General features: G+C 32.0%; 1 protein-coding gene across 1 annotated transcript; it reads right to left on the minus strand.

The window, feature by feature from the left end:
• Positions 1-517: 517 nt before the first annotated feature.
• On the minus strand, positions 518-8543 carry LOC124917260 (phospholipase D zeta 1-like). Its single transcript, XM_047457726.1, has 20 exons — positions 8279-8543; positions 8082-8183; positions 7896-8014; positions 7688-7829; positions 7463-7621; positions 6613-6786; positions 5957-6199; positions 5744-5860; positions 5330-5469; positions 5073-5222; positions 4172-4328; positions 3598-4089; positions 3292-3402; positions 2986-3132; positions 2311-2508; positions 2094-2195; positions 1648-1779; positions 1463-1528; positions 1216-1277; positions 518-1031 (listed from the first exon to the last, which is right to left on the minus strand). The coding sequence occupies exons 1-20, from the start codon at positions 8450-8452 to the stop codon at positions 776-778; spliced, it is 3243 nt and encodes a 1080-aa protein (XP_047313682.1). The 5' UTR covers positions 8453-8543; the 3' UTR covers positions 518-775.
• Between the last annotated feature and the right edge of the window lie 10752 nt (positions 8544-19295).

The raw sequence follows: 19295 nt of genomic DNA on the forward strand, positions 1-19295 counted from the left end.
ATAGGGCGAAATGTTTCTCTATAGTCTCAACTACAGCCCTTTCTTCAACATTAGGTTCAAAATCTTGAGACATTCTATCTTCTTATACTGTTTCAGCTTCAAAGTCTCTTGTTCATCTTCAAAATCAGTTGATTCTCACCACCATTTGTAAGATATTGAACTTATAAGGGATTGGGTTAAAACATACCTAACTTAGTTTTAAACTATATAAAGTAAATAATTGCTCACTTGCTCTATTTAAAGTCCGTTTCATCCATCAGAGTATTAATGAACTCGAGAAAACAAAACACTGTCAGAAATTTTATTTTCTGCTATCGTTTTTTTTTATGTTTCAGCCCCACTGAAAAAACTTCTTTATAATGACATTATATTTTCATAAGTAATTGAAAGTTAATTTATCAAAAAAAAAAAAATATATTTCTCGTTTAGTATAAAAAGTAACATTACCTCACATTTAAACTAATCAAATAATAATTTTATTATACATTGGAGAAATCAAAACCAGGAGTATTAAATCTAGAAGCAATGAATCAATATTTATTGACAACATATATTGTCTCTTATTTCTAAAAAAAATAATAATAATAAGATATACAAATCTGGGCCAGCAGCATGTTCAATTTACACAAATTATATTCATATTTCACAACCAACTGCTTCTGCTCCTCCTCTAGATGAATCAAATTATCTAAAATAAATGCCTAAAATCTAAATCATTCCGACCATTTGGTCATGACCTGAAATGTACATGTTAATAACATACTTTCTTTTTAAATCAATGATACACTTGTGGGGATACATAGAACTCGCTCTCAACGAAAACCGGTTTTAAATTTTCTTCTTTCATGAATTCAAGAGGAAACAGAACGAGAAATCCTTTCACATCCTTCAGCTTCTCAATTGGTTCTATCATAATCGACTTCTCTTTTCCTTCCTCAAATATTTCTAGTTTCTCGGGCGCCACTCCTAGATCAATTGTCGTGTGTCCTACTTTCTCTTTCGCATGGTTCATGCTTTGTCTAAATGCGTGTCTGCAGTTTATATAGTGTTAGATTGAACCAAAAACTAGATTTAACAAATAAAATAATCAGGCGTGGATTAAAAAAGAATCACATTTGGAAACTGAATTTAGTTTACGGTTACTGATATGGTAACACAAGTGTTTTTTCTAAATAGGGCCATTGTATGTATAAAGTGGTTACAGTAGTCACTTACCTTGATTGAATTGTGTCATTTGGTACACACCCGAAAACATCTTGGTAAATCATGGTATTAATCTGCTGACAGAAAAAGATTACTTTTAGATTGACAAAAGTACCAATCTTTTTCTTAAATAAGGTAAATTTTGCAATAGAACAAGAACTCAACCATAAAACCAGATCAATATACTTCTATTTGTGCAGTTTACCATTATGACAAGAAAAATAACATAGAGTTCATGGATGGGAAAGAATTACATTACCTTTGCGGTTTCCAACCACAACTCTTTGTATGTGGAATCAGCTATGGGATCTCTGATTTGATCAACCTTAAAAATAACATTAAATGAAGGAAAATGATATCAAACAATGAGTATTATGTTGCCTCTTCTAAGACGGGAGAAAAATTCTTATTTTTTCGCCTTAAACAAGAAGAATGCTTTCTGACCTGTTGTCGTTGAAGACCAAGGTGTTCTGCCCAGAGAGTGACCCGAAGGCTGTGAGCAAATTTTCCAGCCTTCCATGGCTTTCCATTCATTGATGATTCCACAAACTCTTTATCTTCAACCACTATTCCAATCTGAGATTGCGTTTAAGAGTTGTAAGTAGGATATTGAAATAAGGTATACAGAGAAACTTCATAAAGAAAAGGACATTGATCTACAATGCCCCTATCCTCAAATGCATAGGTTAATACATCTTTCCTTCAGCTCAGGTTAATTAATGAATATTGATTCTCCCAATCTCAAAAAGTTAATGAATATTGACTACTGATAGTTAGACATTTATCGTATGATTAAGATTGTGAAAATGATACCAAGAACAAAATGGTGTCACATTCTGAAAAATTAGTGTATTTTGTCCACCAAGCTATAAAAAGAAATCATCAAGTACCTCTGAATCTCTTGATCCAAGCAAACTCCTGTCATTTATATTCGATGAACCTATAAATGCTACACGGTCATCAATAATCATCACTTTGCTGTGTACATATACCTGCATGAAGAAATATTTAGATCTCCATATAGAAAATTAGGCTAGTAGAATTTGATGTAGTATGCCTTTGATAAAAAAGAGGATAAAACGAGTCAACATGGCTAGAAATTACTACCTGGCTGGTGACAACAGGACCACTCGGAGAGAGTCTACCATAAGTCCTAAGACCATAGAAAGAAATGTAATTGTTTGTCTCCGAACCTAACAGTGCATTAAGTTTCTGTAGTATTGAGTTTTTTCCTCTGCAAATAGTTCGATATTGCCAATGCATAATAGCTCTCACAGTTGCAGCACCGCCATCATCCAGACCTCCCTGTCAATTCACATATGAATATAAATAGAGACATTTTGGAGATAAAGAAGATGATGTTGGACTGTTAGCTACTGGGAATAACTGTATTTATTTTGTTATCAACTTTTTTTCACGTTGATAAAAATCTACGTTTGTTATGTTTATGAAAAATCACAATCATCTAAAGAAAATAATCTAATAAGGATCCAAAAAGATAATTGAATCATGAAAATCTTTATAGCAAATGAAGCAAAAAAATTATACAATAATTTGGATCATGATCTAAAAATGAATATGGATACCAAATGAAGCAACAAAAAATAATATAATCTCGACCAAGATAAAAAGAAATAACAAACGAAAAAGGAAAAGAAATAGATTTCAATTTTACCTCCAATGAGATTGTGATTATAATTTATGGTAAAGATTGTGACAAAATACAAGTTTCAAAATAGGCTCATTATGGTCACACTTCCTTGGACAAAGCTAAATTATTACCTGGAAGCCAGGAAGAAGTGGCATAACAATAATGACCCTGAAGCATGTCTGCTCTCTGTGAGCTCGCAAAATACGATTGTACAAGGCATCAAGAACACGATTCTGTATGGTGTCATCTCCCGCTATTCCAGAAATGAAAAATTGGTTCTGCAACAAAGAAGTTGTTATTACTACTACAGAAATAAATTTTGGGCTCAAATGAAAATAGATGTATATCTATGACTCCAAATCAAAGCTGTCTGCAGATTTATTCAGATGTAAGTTCAGAAAAAGAACTATAGGTTAGTCTCTTGTATATTTATGTACCTCAATGTAGATGCAATGCTGTGCTTGCTCAATAAGGGAACAATACGCCCTATGAATGCTATCTTCAGTTTGGCTGCTTCCAGCCGACCACTGGCTGACACTTCTGATGACCTGTACAGCATAAAAGACAATGTGAATACAAGAAAAAGAATCAAAAGTGGAATATCATGCATAAAATAAGAGATTTTTAGGTATATCATAGTGCATGACAAATCATTATCCTCTCATGTTTATCTGAATTTCATCGTGACACAATTTTCATAGATCAAACATTTTTATAAGCTATTCCATAAGAAGATTAGCAACCTGACAACGGCAGGGGCAACGAGGACCAACTTGTGAAATTTCACTATGGGAAAAGTCTTGATAGTCACTCTCCTGTTTTTCCCACCAGTCATAGGAATCTTGCTGCGTCATGTCATCAGTACTCGTATCATCCTCCACATCCATGAAATTAAGTTCATCCACAGAATTGATTATTTTCTTATCTGGATAAGAAGGGTCAACTTCATTGTTTGGTTGATAAGAGTCTTGACTTTCGTCGATAATGTCATTTAACTTATTATTAGTATTGATTTGATCAAGCCCATCAACTTCCATCGGCAGAAGGAGTGGAAGGTCTTCCAATGGCGATTGCGATGAAAATGAGTCTTGTCTGGCGAAGAAGTTCTCCTGCACAGTGTCTGCAGTTGGAATTTCAATATTTCTCTGCATGCTATTTCCCAGGTAATGCGGGAGCACCATGTGGTGTTGGGGAATTAACAGTGGGATTGCTTCTTCTTTAGGAGCTTTGTTTCTCTGGAGAATTGTGCAAAGGAAATATAATTAGATTCACCAGTAATGATGTTCTAAAGAGACTAGAAGCAAACCTATATCAAACCTTAGCATGGTTCCAACGTTGAACAAAATGTCTTGCAACATCCCGACAGGGTGGTCCTGAGATAGCACAATGGACATCATGCCAAGGCATTCGAGGATATTGTTCACGCTCCAGTTCATCTTTCATGGTATCTTCCCATGAATTTGGTTCAGATTCTCTATGCATTCCAGAGTACAACAAGAAAATATAGCAAATAAGTACATAGAAAACTTTAAGTAGCAATAATTTGAGGAACTATTTCATTTTATCCCAAAGAGTGAAAACTCACATAAGGCTTTTGATAGACAAACATCAACAATATGAATTTCTTTCAAAGATGTTGATTCGCAGTAAAAAATATTGGATTTAGAAGATTTTATTTATTTTTGTTAAATGTTGAAGTTTGTATTAAATAGAGTTATAGGGAAGACGAGTTCTAATAATACAAATATTTATATCAGGTGTTCAACATTTGACTTTAACTATGTTCAGGCAAATTGAATTGGTGGAAAATTCTACTGGTTATTCATAAAAGTTTTAAATTGATCATGTTTTAGTATACCATTTTCTTCATGTTGATCATGATGGGGAACAATTTTCTAAAAAATAATTTGCTTCACGGTGTCAAAATCAATCTAATCACGATCCAAAGAAAAAAACTCAATATCAAATGAAAGTTACATTATATAATTTGGATCATTATTTAAAAGATTAGAATTAATTTATATACCAAATTAAGCAACAAAAATTACACTATAATTTGAATCATAATCCAGAAAATAATCTGAATCTTGATTGAGAAAGAATTTTATGTCAAACAAAAAAAAACAGATTCAATTTTAACTTTTGGTGATTTTTACCTAAAATTGTGGTTGTGACAAAGATTGAGTTGTATCCATGACACAGAGAAAGCATGATTTACCTTGGATTATAATAATCCTTTCCAGGCCACAAGGAAGATGGGGAATCACCAACATTGTGTTCAATTGTGTCAAAGCGGCCAAAGCACAGATCCAAACCTCCAATGAAGCAAATCCGATAGTCAACTATGACAAGTTTCTCATGGTGTGACCTGCATGATTAGAAACAGCCTCCTGTTATATTTTACAGTGAAAGGGTCTCTAGCATGAATTTCAAATTTGATGATATTGTTATATAACTCGGTGAATTGCCATTTACCACAAGTAAATACCCGCAGGGCGGCGGTGAGGGTAGCGTAAAACTTTCACATTCTCATGAATATTAAGAAATCGTTTCATACTGTACGAACTATTAATTTTCAGTGCAATAGACACCTCCTTGTACATAAGAATATAAATCTGCAAAAAGAATTACCTTAAGGTTAGTGCATGGAGCTATGACTAGATTATTAATAATGTTCTATCACTACAATTTTCGATCAAATTCATGCCACACTTTTGAAAACAGCATAAAATTGCTGACAAAAATGAGCCTATTTAGATACATGTTGAAATAATTGCTACTGGATGTTAACATGTATCATCTATTTAGTTCTGTAACTGAAAAAAAAAATACAAAACAAGGATTAATCAAGAAGAAAATGTACAGAATACTGGAGAATTGATTACAAACCTGGATTCCTTGCTTGGCTTTAGCTTCAAGTAAAACATCAAGCCTAGAGGAACCATGAATGAGGTAAGGTCGTCTAAGATACAACTCGGGGCAAAGCCACCATCCAGTTATGAAAATCTAAAATAAAATAGAATAATTCAGATATTTTAGTTTTGGGACACCAACATAAACAATATTGAATCTGAGCTCTTCAAATGTAAGAGATTAATTAACCTCCGATTTTGCATTCTCTATAGCACAAGCAATTGCTTCAAAGGCAGCTTGTCCATCAACAAACCACTGAGCTTGACTAGCATCTTCAATCAAGCCTCTTGGAGGAGCAAAAGAACCGAAGCGATGGGGATGAGACCAGCCCTCAAGTGGTTTCATAGAAACATCATTAATTGCCAAAACCCAATCCTCCACTTTAGCACGACTAGTGGTTCTTAAATTTATGCTCCCATTTCCACATAACACCTACACTTCAGGCTAGTCATATTTATTTGATTGTTTTTCCAGCAACAAGAATGGGAAGCAAAAACTCTCAGTAATTTCAGAACCCAAATGAATTTTGTTTGCTCATTTCCTCTTGTAACTCAATTAAAAGAAGCATCAGTCTACATTAAGATAGCATACACAACCAGGAATAACACCATGAGCTCGAAATCTCGAGGCGTGAAATTATTTGAAAAAAAAAAGTTCATCCAGCTTTGAGAAGGAGACTATTCTCTTAAGTAACTTTATGATAACTTTTAGTGTAGACAATATAAACCACGACTCACTGCTGTAGTTATTACCTCCTTCAATATGAGACTTTTAAAAAATGATTATAATGAAGCAATATCAGTCTTTCATGTTTAGAACAAAGTGAAATGATAAAAGCAAATGACCTGAAATGCATAATACAGGGGATTGCGCTCCTTGATCTTCTCTGCTAAGGGTACAAGTGCCTCTTCATCTTTACTTGTAGCTGAAGGAACATCAAAGATAATAATGTCTAAGAGGTTCGCATCAAATGGATCGTCCAATAAGGCAAGAAAACCAGGTTTAAGTACAGCCCAGACCTAGAAGAAAACATAGAGTAGCAATAAAAAATGATTTGTTGGAAAAAGATAAACTGAAATTCAAGGCCATGTTTAGTAATACAAAATATGGATGAATGTAGGAAAAAATATTTACACATTTGCTGGCTCATGGGAATTTTCAAGTATTTTTCCCACAGCTGATGTGAACAACTTATGCCAGATTTTTTTTAAATTTTTTTCTTAAAGCTCTATTGTAACTTCGTGGCAACAAAATTAGCTACTATTTGTATTTGGGTATATGTGTTTGATTGAGTTTGCATCTCTCTATAAAAGTGAACAATAAAGGAAGAAGGAACACTGAATCTCATCATGTCAAAATCACGAGGATTCAAGGAAGATGTTAATAACTATGCACCACTAGATAAAATAAATGATGGTCATTCAATTTTCAAATGTAAGAGATTAGAAACATATGTTAAGAGGCAAGCAACTTGGAACCAAACAAAAAAAACAAGTTCATATGAGGATTGTGCTTAGTTCTTGAACCTATTTGTAATCAACAATTGGACTTACAATTTCTACTGTAATTGCATTTGAATGTTCACAAATCAGGCAATAATGAATGAAACCGCAAACACAATCAAGTTCAAAGAAGTTTCGAAAAGACCCTAAAACTTACAACTAGTAAACACTGAAACCTAATTTAATCCATTACCTTTTGCCAGTTGTTGAAACAGTTGAGCCAAGGACACACCAAACAACCATCATCTTTAGGAATCTTTGGAAGATGATTAACCATCAAATATCCTTCTTTCAACTTTGCACCAAATTCTTGCGCAAATGAAAATTTAGACACCTCAAGAAAGCTGCACACCTGAAAGTCAGAATTTGCTAAGAACATAAAAAGGATAGCCGAATTCATTAATCGAATGTAGCATACCTCTCGAGAATTGACGATATTTATGTTTCCCAAGAAATGATTTAGGTACCCTTGCATAGCAACTTTAGCATTTTCTGAAACATCGTGTTGTGCTCCCAAAGCTGGACGGATGATTTGTAAAGCAGCCTTGGACGGTACATATCTACAAAAAAGAAACAATGTAAATGCAACCTATAACCATGACCACTTATCATAAATTAGTAATCACCTGTTCTTAGAAATCTCTTCTGGATGTATAGGAATAGCTCCATCATCAGGTTCATCATTATCATGTACAACAGTTGTTTGATGATCTCCTATTCCTATGTTATGCAGCCACTCTTTAACCTTTCAATCAGGACAAAATCCATAAGTATTGTAATTTACTGATTCTAGATTAGTATTAGAACCTAACCTGCTCTTGTTTCTCATGCAACTCCTCGATTATAGCACGTTTCCTTAACGCAATATGTAAATATATAACTTGTGAAGCTTTCTTCACTAGAATCCATTTAAACTGTTTGAGAAACAATTAATTAACACAATTTATCTACAATTAACGATGCATCCGTGTTTATGTGTGTTTGAAATTTAAGAGAGTTTTGAGTATGCCTGTTTGTATTGAAGCTGAATGATGTAAGTCAACTGAACCGGAGTAAAAAAATCGCCGGCGTCTGGTCTTGAAACAGAAACAATCGTTGCCTCCGGCAATTCCTCGAAAATAGCCGGCGGTAATGTCTCCGGCCTGATTGGAACGTAGTTGCAGAGGAGTTTCTCCGATGACATTGTAATCTTCTGATTTCACCGGTGAAAAACAGTTTTCACAAGTCCTCTTCCAGATTTGATAGAGTTTTAGAGAGAGAAAGCTCTGGTTTTAGACAGAGAGAGTGGAAGGGACGTCACTGGTTCAATCATGGATGCATACAGTTTCCATGGTTGAATCTGATTGATCATATTTATTTAATAAAATTTGAATAATCAAACGGCATCTAAAGAGCTAAGTTAGAATATTCAGACTTATGTGCTTTTAAATATGAGAATATGCTTGATCAAATGAATTGACACCAAATCATTGAGATGATACAACAAATATATAACAAAACAACAAAATTAATATTTTTTAAAATAATTTGTAAAAATTTTACTTTAGTGTGATAAACAATCAAATGTTTTTATTTTGTATAAAAAATTAGGCGAACAATTTAGATTTTAGATATTTTCTTTTAAATTACAAAATTTTAAAGAATCAGTAGTAAAAAATCATTGATTAACCAAAATTTGTAGTTAAATTAGTGACATAAAATTTTATTTATTTATAAGTTTCACGACTTAGATAATAAGTTAACGATGTTTGAAATTGTTTAGACAAAAACATTATTTTTATAAATTTAATAATGAGTACCAAATTATGATCCAAAATTTTAATTCACCCAATAAGAAGTCTCAGTTTGAAATTTAACAACAACAAAAAAATTATATACCAAAGAAGTTACATTTTTCAAATAAATTCAAAAAAAAATTATATATATATATATATATATTTTTTTAATTTTAAGAAACTTCGATTACCCAAAAGTAGGGATGACAATGGGACAGAACGGAGAATGCATTATAATCTCCGCCTCGTTTTACTTCGAGGATTTAGTTTTACTACCAACCTTGCCTCGTTTGATTTCGGAAAATTTCCGTAGGGCAATGTTTATATTATATTTTCTAAAAAAAAGTTTTTATATAATAAAATTATATATACAAATTTTTTTAATATAATATATTAAAATATATTGAAATTTTATACTATTATAAAAAAAATAAATTAAAACTCTTATAAAATATAATAAATAAATATATTAGTAATTTTATATATATTTAATTGTGTTTATAGTGTTCGGAGTGTGATCCGGACGAGAACACAAATAACACTCGTACCCGATACCCAGTAAACTATAGGTCAAACCAGAAAAAAATCAGATCGGACAGGACATTTCAGTTACTAAGGGACAGATTCAAATTGTTCCTTATCCACAATAGTAATCACATAGCTCATTTTAAAATAATAAAAAAATTATTAGAGTAATTACAATTTTAAAGTCTCTTTTTAAAATTTATAAATACAAATTGTATCATCTTAATCATCTTTTTTGTACACTTTTTATTTGGTATACTTGTTTTAAGGTTGAAGTGATTAAGAATACACAACCTAACATATTAATTATTATTTTTAGTTAATATCATTTTAAAATAGTGTCGTTGTCACCACCGAGGAATCTGAAGAATAATTTTGGCATAATATATTTTATACCTAGTGCTTGCAAAAATGGAAGGAAATGAGTAAAATAATAAGAATTATTTATTTATTTGTTTTTGTGCTGAATAATATTGTTATATTTGAGTCGGATAAAAATTATTTGTATTTGTATGAATTTAAAGAATAAAAAGAATAAAAAGAATTTGAAAATTGAAAATCAATTCAACATTAATTTATCTGTTTGAATATTATTTTAAAATAGTGTCCTTGTTAGTAACAAGGAATCAGGAATAATTTTGGCATAATAAATTGGATGCCAAAGTGTTACAAATGGAAAAACATGAGTATAATAATAATTATTATAATTGATATATATATATATATATATATATATATATATATATATATTGCCTAAATAATTATTTGTGTATGAATTCAAATAATATAAAGAAGTTGAAAAATGAACATTAAATCTAAGCAGGATATTTATGTTTCTCTCCAATCTTTTTAATTAATGAATAATAATATATATAGTTGAATTATTCTATTTATAACTAAACTAATTTTAAATATAGAGAACCCATCAAAATAAGAATAAGAATGAAATTAAAAATAATATTCAAGTGTCTATTTTCACTTCATTCACATTTCCCAAATTTATTGATAAATAATTAGTTTACTTCCTTTTATTTTATTAAAGAATAATAGAGACTTAAAACATCAAACATAAAAAGTCAACTAAGATAATTACAAATAAACAATATTAATGAACACATAAAACTATGGAGCAAACGGTAAACCCAACCCATATTACCCAACTCATAATTCAACCCATATTATTTACTAATATGGGTTTACTAATATGGGTTGGGTATGAGTTGAGTTGAGTATGGGTTGGGTAACCCAAATTATTTTATTTTTATTTTTTCATTTAACATGTATTTGATTAATTTAACATATTTTTATTCGTTTAACACGTTTTCCACATTTTTCACGTTTTTGACATGTTTTGAAATGTTTAACATGTTTTTCACGTTTTTCACACGTTTAATACGTTTTTCACACGTTTAATACGTTTTTCACACGTTTAACACGTTTTTGACACGTTTAACACATTTTGACACGTTGAACACGTTTTTCATGTTTTTGGCATGTTTAACACGTTTAACACGTTTTCACGATTATGACACATTTAACACATTTTGACACGTTTTTCACGTTTTGGGCACGTTTTGACATGTTTTTCATATTTTTGACACGTTGAACACGTTTTCACATGTTTTCACGTTTTGGCACGTTTAACACGTTTAAACACGTTTCACACATTTTCTACATTTTTGACACGTTTAACATGTTTTTGACACATTTTTCACGTTTAATACGTTTTTCACACGTTTAACACGTTTTTGACATGTTTTCACATTTTCGACACGTTTAATACGTTTTTCACACGTTTAACACGTTTTGACACGTTTAACATGTTTTTGGCACGTTTAACACATTTTGACATGCTGAACATTGTTTTCATGTTTTGACATGTTTAACTCGTTTTGACACGTTTGACATGTTTTTCACGATTATGACACATTTTCACATTTTTGGCACGTTTTGACATATTTTTCATATTTTTGACACGTTGAACACGTTTTCACATATTTGTCACATTTTTGGCACGTTTAACACGTTTTGACACGTTTCACACGTTTTCCACATTTTTGACATGTTTTGACATGTTTAACATGTTTTTGACACGTTTTTCACGTTTTCGACACATTTAATACGTTTTTCACACATTTAATACTTTTTTGACACGTTTTCGACACGTTTAACACGTTTTGACATGTTTAACATGTGTTTGACACGTTTAACACGTTTTGACATGTTTAACATGTGTTTGACACGTTTAACACATTTTTGACACATTGAACACTGTTTTCATGTTTTGACATGTTTAACACGTTTAACACGTTTTTGACACGTTTGACACGTTTTCACGACTACGACACATTTAACACATTTTGACACATTTTTCACGTTTGTGGCACGTTTTAACACATTTAACATGTTTTTCATATTTTGACACGTTGAACACGTTTTCACATGTTTTTCACGTTTTTGACACATTTAACACGTTTTGACACGTTTTCCACGTTTTTTGCACATTTGACATGTTTAACACATTTTTGACACGTTTAACATGTTTCTCATATTTTAACATGTTTAATACATTTTTCACACATTTGACGTGCCAAAACGTGAAAAACGTGTTAAACGTGCCAAAAACGAGTTAAAACTTATTAAAATGTGTTAACGTGCAAAAAACATATTAAACATGTAAAAAATATTTTAAACGTGTTAAAATGTCAAAAACGTGTTAAACGTGCCAAAAACGTGAAAACGTGCCAAAATATGAAAAATGTGTTAAACATACCAAAACTTGTTAAATGAACTAAAAATGTGTTAAATGAGAAAAAGCGTGTTAAACATGTTAAACATGTCAAAAACGTGTTAAACATGCCAAAAATGTGAAATATCTGTCAAATATATCAAAAACGTGTTAAACATGCCAAAAATGTGGAAAAACATGTTAACCGTATGAAAAACGTGTTAAACGTGTGAAACGTGTTAAACATATCAAAAACGTGTTAAAATGTCAAAAACGTGTTAAACGTGCCAAAAACGTGAAAACCATGTTAAACTTATCAACAACATATTATATATATTAAAAATGTGTTAAACGTGCCAAAAACGTAAAAAAATGTGTTAAACTTGTTAAAAACGCGATAAACGTATTAAACATGTCAAAAACGTGTTAAACGTGACAAAAATGTGAAAAACGTGTTATTAGTGTGAAAACGTGTTAAACATGTCAAAAACGTGAAAAACGTGTTATTAGTGTGAAAACGTGTTAAACATGTCAAAAACGTGTTAAACGTGCAAAAAAACATAAAAACGTGTTAAACGTGTGAAAAACGTGTTATAAGTGTGAAAACGTGTTAAAAATATTAAAAACGTGTTAAACATGTCAAAAACGTGTTCGACTTTAAGTTGAAAGATGATTAGTTTATATTTGATTAATAATAGAGAAATAAATTAAATTTATATAATTTGGGTAATTTGGGTAACCCTAACCCAACTCAAATTAAACCCAACCCATACTCAACCCAACCCATATTCAACCCAACCCATATTAACCAACTCAAATTAATATTTTGGGTTTGGGTAAACCCAAATTATGCTCACCCCTAAATTTACTATTCAATTTTAAAATATCAATTTTATTTTATAATAGATCATTATGTAGTCATTTTTTATGTAAATTGTTAAAAAATATTAAAACAACACTATTTTTATAATAAATATAATTTTTTTGATAAGTTGAATTAATTAATTTATTAAAATGAATGTATAAAATAAGGAAACAATTAATGGGAGAACAGGGAATGCCATTTCTTATATATCAATATCAATTGATCGTTGTAATATATGTTTGTTTGTTTCCAATCACATACTTTAAGAAAACAAATGATCATGATTTAAATTAAATGTAAGTTTTAAAATAAATCAAGCTTTTATTGGACAATGTCTTTTATTATATATATGATCCAATCAACTGCGGACCCTGATTATTGGGGGAAATTTTGACGAAATAACTTTTTTTTGGAAAATAGTTTAGTGTCATTTCATTAAAAAAAACCAAAAAAAGGAAAAAAAATACAAAAGTTTAAGATCAGATCTAGACAATTTCTAAATTTGACAATGAAACAATAATTGAATTACAGACAACAAACAATCAATTAGCGAAAAAATGTGACAACGGATTAAGTATGTAGCTCGCAAACACACTTAACCAGGCGCAGAACTTGCCGCCCGACGAGCTCGAACCCAGGACCTTAGGGTTAATATCCACCTCTTGTTGCCGCTAAGCTAGAAGAGGGGATAAAAATGTAGCAACGGATTAAATATGTAGCACACAAACACACTTAACCATTTAACCAGGCGCAGAACTTGCGACGGGCTCAAACCTAAGACCTTAGGATTAATATCCACCTCTTGTTACCGCTAGGCTAGAAGATGGGATAAAATGTGGCAACTGATTAAGTATGTAGCCCGCAAACACACTTAACCATTTAATAGCCTTACTACCAAAAATAACATAAGTAGGATAATTTTTGCAAATGTAACATTTTGCCATGGGTAAAAGACTTTTTTACCCCTTAAATAAAAAATTGAGTTATTTCCTGATTCTTTTCTTTCCCTCTCCTTGTTTCAGTTTCTCCCCGACCCTTTGGTATTCTCTTTCTCTCATTTTAGTTTCTCCCCCGACCCTTTGGTATTCTCTTTCTCTCATTTCAGTTTCTCCCCCCCCCCCCCGACGATCCAAGCAAAGCAACGAAACGAAGGAAGCCGATCGATCAACTCCCGAGGCAACGCACGAACGCCTTCATCATTTCAGGTGAGTTATGCCCGTTTTTCCGTTGTTTTCCTTGTATTCATGCTGAAAAGGAAGAATGATTTAGGGTTTTAGCATTTTGTTTAGGGTTTTAGGGGTGGTTGCGATAGATGTATTTTCGCCTGCGACATATGCATTATTCGCCTGCGATAGATACATATTCGCCTGCGACAGATGCATATTCGTCTGTGACGTTTGCGATATGTATCTCTCAATCTCCCTTTTATGTTTTGCTTACTGGTCTATGTATGTGTTATTTTGATGTCTTTAATCCATGAATGAGCATCACTTCACTAGCCTGTACGTTTGAATGCTTTTGGGGCACACAGAATGGGTGTTGAGGATGGAGGGAGCCCGAATAAAATGGGTAATAATAACAATGGGTGGGGAGGTGAATGCACAAAGGGATGATTAGAGAGAACCTTCAGAGGATTTTCTAAACGACGAAGAGACTGATAATGGGCAAAATGATTGGCGTGATGAAGGGGTGAGTTTGATTTAAATGCTAGGTAAAAGAGGACAATTCTAAATTTGAATCCAAAGAATGAGATTTTGATTGATTGATATGTTTGTGAATTAGAAGAGTTTTATTTTCATCACTGAGTGGTGATGTTTATTGTTGCAGTTTTTTTTTGTCATAACCATTTCTATTGAAATCAAATTACTAGAAATGATGTTCAATTGTTGATATATGTGTTGGGGAGTGTTATTTGAAAACAATCAATTGGAGCTGGGTACTAAGATTTAATCATTCTCATCATTATTTAAATTATTACCATGTATCATTTATTGTAAGACACTTAATTTGAATGTCTAAACAATTGTAAAAATGTTTTTATTTTGTAAATCATTTTCAATATTAAATACAAGTTTAACATAAATAATCACATTTTTAGAAGAAGAAAAACACTAGATCAAACAAGTGGAGGCATAAGCTCAATTCTAAGTGATTAAATTTCTAGAAAAAAAACTGAACCACTCTTGTAAGCCAAAAAAGTCAGACAGGAAAATCTTTTTTTCGACGTTTCTTCGCTTTCTCAGTAATGACCTTCAGTTCAATGTGAGTGGCTGCTGCCAGAGAATCAATGTCGAGGTCTACTTCTTCAACTGTCACAAGGAAGCTAGGGTTATTCTGAGCTACTATATCCAGAACTTTGCTGAGATCTTTAGACAATTTGGTTAAATCAATCCCAATATTCCATTTTTCTTCAATAGTGAATTTCCTAAAATGATATTCATGTTAGTTATAAGTGAAAGGTAATGATAGTCAATAGAGAATTGAGTAGTAGTCATGGAAAACAAACCTGCATTTCTAAACCAAATTTTTGCAGAGTTCTTCCAAATGATTATCCACATCATAAAGCTGAACAATATTTATTTATCAATCTCGTTAATATATTATACACTGACTGCATTTTAATTTGTGAGATCTGCTAATAAACCTTGTTTCTTAAATCCTTTGCTATTCTTCCATTAGCAGCATCTTGAGCAAGTGTCATTTTTATCTGAGATTCTGATTCCTCCTCTTCTCGTCTTTTCTCCTATTAAAAAAGCACTTGATAGTTGATAATGTAATAGAATCGCAAACCAAAAATAAATAAATAAATGAAATGAGATTGTAAGTTACTACTACATCTTCCATAAATTTTGGAAAAAACAGTTGCCACTTTTCTTCGAATTTTTCTGACAAAGTCTTCGCCATCAAATGAACATCGCTCTTTTTATCGTTATACTGCATTGCATTGTCGAACACCAGCCTAATAGCAACAAAAATGTCACGAACATTCTTATAACTAGTTTCATCCTTGGCCTCCATTTGATTTTTTATAGTACTGAAGTTCATAGGTCTGTCAATAAACTATACACACTTTCTAACATTATAATCAATAGAAATGTAAACCAGAAAAGAAAAAAGTACCTTACCTCATAGTAGTTATCCAACCCAAGACCTTCAACATCAACATGCTGCATAAAGGGCCATGCCCACTTGTGCTGAGTTATCTGATAAGTAAATCAGAATGTCAGAAAGAAAACTAACGTTGTTTATACAAACGACCAAATAACCAAAGGGTCGCAGACGGAAAATGCATTTGTCGCAGGCGAATAATGCATCTGTCGCAGGCAAATATGCATATTCACCTACGTCAAATGCATAATAAACCCTAAATCATTCAGCCACCCATAAAACCCTAAACCAAACGCTAAAACCCTAAATCATTCTTCCTTTTCAGCATGCATGCAAGGAAAACGACGGAAAAAAGCATAACTCACCTGAGATGACGAAGGCGTTCCGGCGTTGCCTCGGGGAGTTGATCGATCGGCTTCCTTCGTTTCGTTGCTTCGCTTGGATCGTCGAGGGGATAAACTGAAATGAGAGAAAGGGAATACCAATAGGTCGGCGGAGAAATTGAAATGAGAAGAGTTGGGAGAGAAAAGAAACGAGAAATAACCCTATTTTTTATTTGAGGGGTAAAAGGGTCTTTTACCCATGGCAAAAATGTTACATTTGCAAAAATTATCTTACCTATGTTATTTTTTTGTAATGAGGCTATTATGAAGGTTATTTCGTCAAATTTCCTGATTATTGAGCTGTCTTAGACATTAAATTTCTTTTTATCTAATTTAATAAATATTCATATAGATAAGTTGGTTTCACTTAATAAATATAAATAAATTTTTTTACTTGTAAATGATTAAATTCTTTTAGATAATGAGTTTAAAAAAGGCTGTTTTTTTTGGTATATTGGGTTGGCTGTTGAGTATTATGTTTACTAATTATTATTTTTTGGATGGTTGTCCCTAGGGGGACTTAACCTGGGCTAGCCCTAGATATCCAATATAACAATAACATCAATTTAATATTTCTAAAACTTGCAATTAAATGAATCTTAAACACAACCTTATAATCCATGTATTTTCTTAAAAATGCATCTTTAATCATATTTTTATAAGAAAAATAATAATATATCTCGTCCAAAATAAATCTAGTGTTTCATTGTGGCATAATATACTCCATGCCTTCACATAAGATACTATAACCTAAAAAGAAACATAATATTTCAAAATTGATTACTCAGTGTAAAAAAGCTTTTAACATATAACTAACAAGAAAAAATGATAGGATAATTTATAATTAACAAAAAGAAATAAAAATAAAAAAATCCAAGAACAATAACGATAATAAAAAAGTGTTTATATATGAGACATTCAGGTGCAACCCTAACTCAAAAGTTTTAACTTGATAAATGTATACTAGAAGTATTGTTCAAAATCAAGATTACACATGGATCAAGAACTTGCTGTATCTGTCTGTCTCTGGGTTCAACAAAACAATTTTCATCTAATTATAATTCAATAAAAAAAAATATCTAACTTAACTTAACTTAGGCTTGGTAGAAAATGGGCACAGCATTTGGAATTTGAGCCAAGGTGTTAGAGTACGAATACATTATAAAATTCCATCCATTGCATCCATGGTTATCGCTTATAAGAGTCGCCGTCTTTTGTTTTTTCACTTTGTGGTCGGCGGCACCATCACTCACCAGATTGTAAGAGTAAACCTTTTTGTTTTCCATTACAATAACCAACGTCTTTCCATTCATTACTGTAAAACCGACAACATCAACATGCTCTAGTATTCCAATATCCGAGAGTGTCTTCCTCAAAATCTGAACCCACTCATGTTGTTTCTCACCTTTTTTATTCCATACCCATATTGTGAATTGGCCTTTACAAAACTTAACAAGACACATCGTCGTCGTCTCGCACTTGTCCCATGGAAATATTTTCATTCGACAAGTACTGTGGTTTCGCCCTTTATTTGCATTCCTCGGTAATCTCAAATATTGTGTTTTTTCCTCTTCTACGTTGTAACACCATATATAGGGGAAATAATGTTCACTCTTACGCGTGAAACAACAACGATAAAAGTGCGACAAAAAACAAATACAATTATCGAAGAACACGTGATTTTCCACGAATAAATTTCTTCCTCCAATATCAATACCTCGTTGACTCTTCCCTCTCCACTTCTTTTCTTCAAAGGAGTATACCATTAACTTATATATTGCATTCCAACCATAATTATCTATCATAATAATCATAAGAAAAGGATCGCCGTTATTATTATGATTGAAGACAACTTTCAAACTGTTATCTCTTTCTCCTCTTGACAAACCAGAAGGTGCAGATACTTCAACCTTCATTCCAGTGGCCGGGTTAATGACCACAAAAGGTTCGACATGATTGGGTCTCCTTTGGGAAGTTCTACAAAAAAGAAGACCGCCGCTCGATACAATCAGTCGAACATCTCTCAAAAACTCCATAGATTGTGGTTGAATAACCGAGCTTAATTCTTGGTCTGTAAGAGAAAAAAGATTTATTCTGTTCTCGTCGGGAATGTGGGGAAAGTGCAGTACAGTGTTTGCTTGAATAAAAAATTCACTATCGTCCTTAAGTATCATATTTTGTACTTGTCGTTTACAAAATGATATGTCTTTCATAAAATTCAAACATTGTTGGGATGTTATTGCCAACTTGAATATAGATTTTGCAGTCAACCATGTAAAAATCTCCCATGCCAACATGTAGAAAGTTATTTCATTTAAACTAGTCATAACTTCTTGATCTGTAATTGAAAAAAAAAATACAAATAAAATTAGAATATTGAATAAAATTAGAATACAAATACCCAAGGCTGTGTTACTGATAAAATCAATGAAATTAAAGGAGGTATGCAGGGATTGGTTTCTGATCCTCGGGTTAGCAAGGACATAATAAGTCTATTAAATGATGTGCTAAAAGAAGATTTTCCAGTTCGTGTTTCTAGCATTGATGGGAAGAAGGAGGGTTCTTCAGGATTTGGTTCTGGTTCTGGTGTTGTTTCTGATATGCTGAAAACAATGGATTGCTTAGATCTGTTTAGCTTGAAG

This window comes from Impatiens glandulifera, unplaced genomic scaffold (genome assembly GCF_907164915.1).
Source record: "Impatiens glandulifera unplaced genomic scaffold, dImpGla2.1, whole genome shotgun sequence".
Lineage (NCBI taxonomy): Eukaryota > Viridiplantae > Streptophyta > Magnoliopsida > Ericales > Balsaminaceae > Impatiens > Impatiens glandulifera.

Excerpts from the sequence above, each read along its gene's own strand:
- LOC124917260 (XM_047457726.1), bottom strand. The coding sequence starts at position 8,452 with ATGTCATCGGAGAAACTCCTCTGCAACTACGTTCCAATCAGGCCGGAG. Across the intron at positions 1,780-2,093 it reads TTGGATCAAGAGATTCAGAG|ATTGGAATAGTGGTTGAAGA; the intron begins GTACTTGATGAT and ends ACGCAATCTCAG. Across the intron at positions 1,529-1,647 it reads TTGGTCTTCAACGACAACAG|GTTGATCAAATCAGAGATCC; the intron begins GTCAGAAAGCAT and ends GTTATTTTTAAG.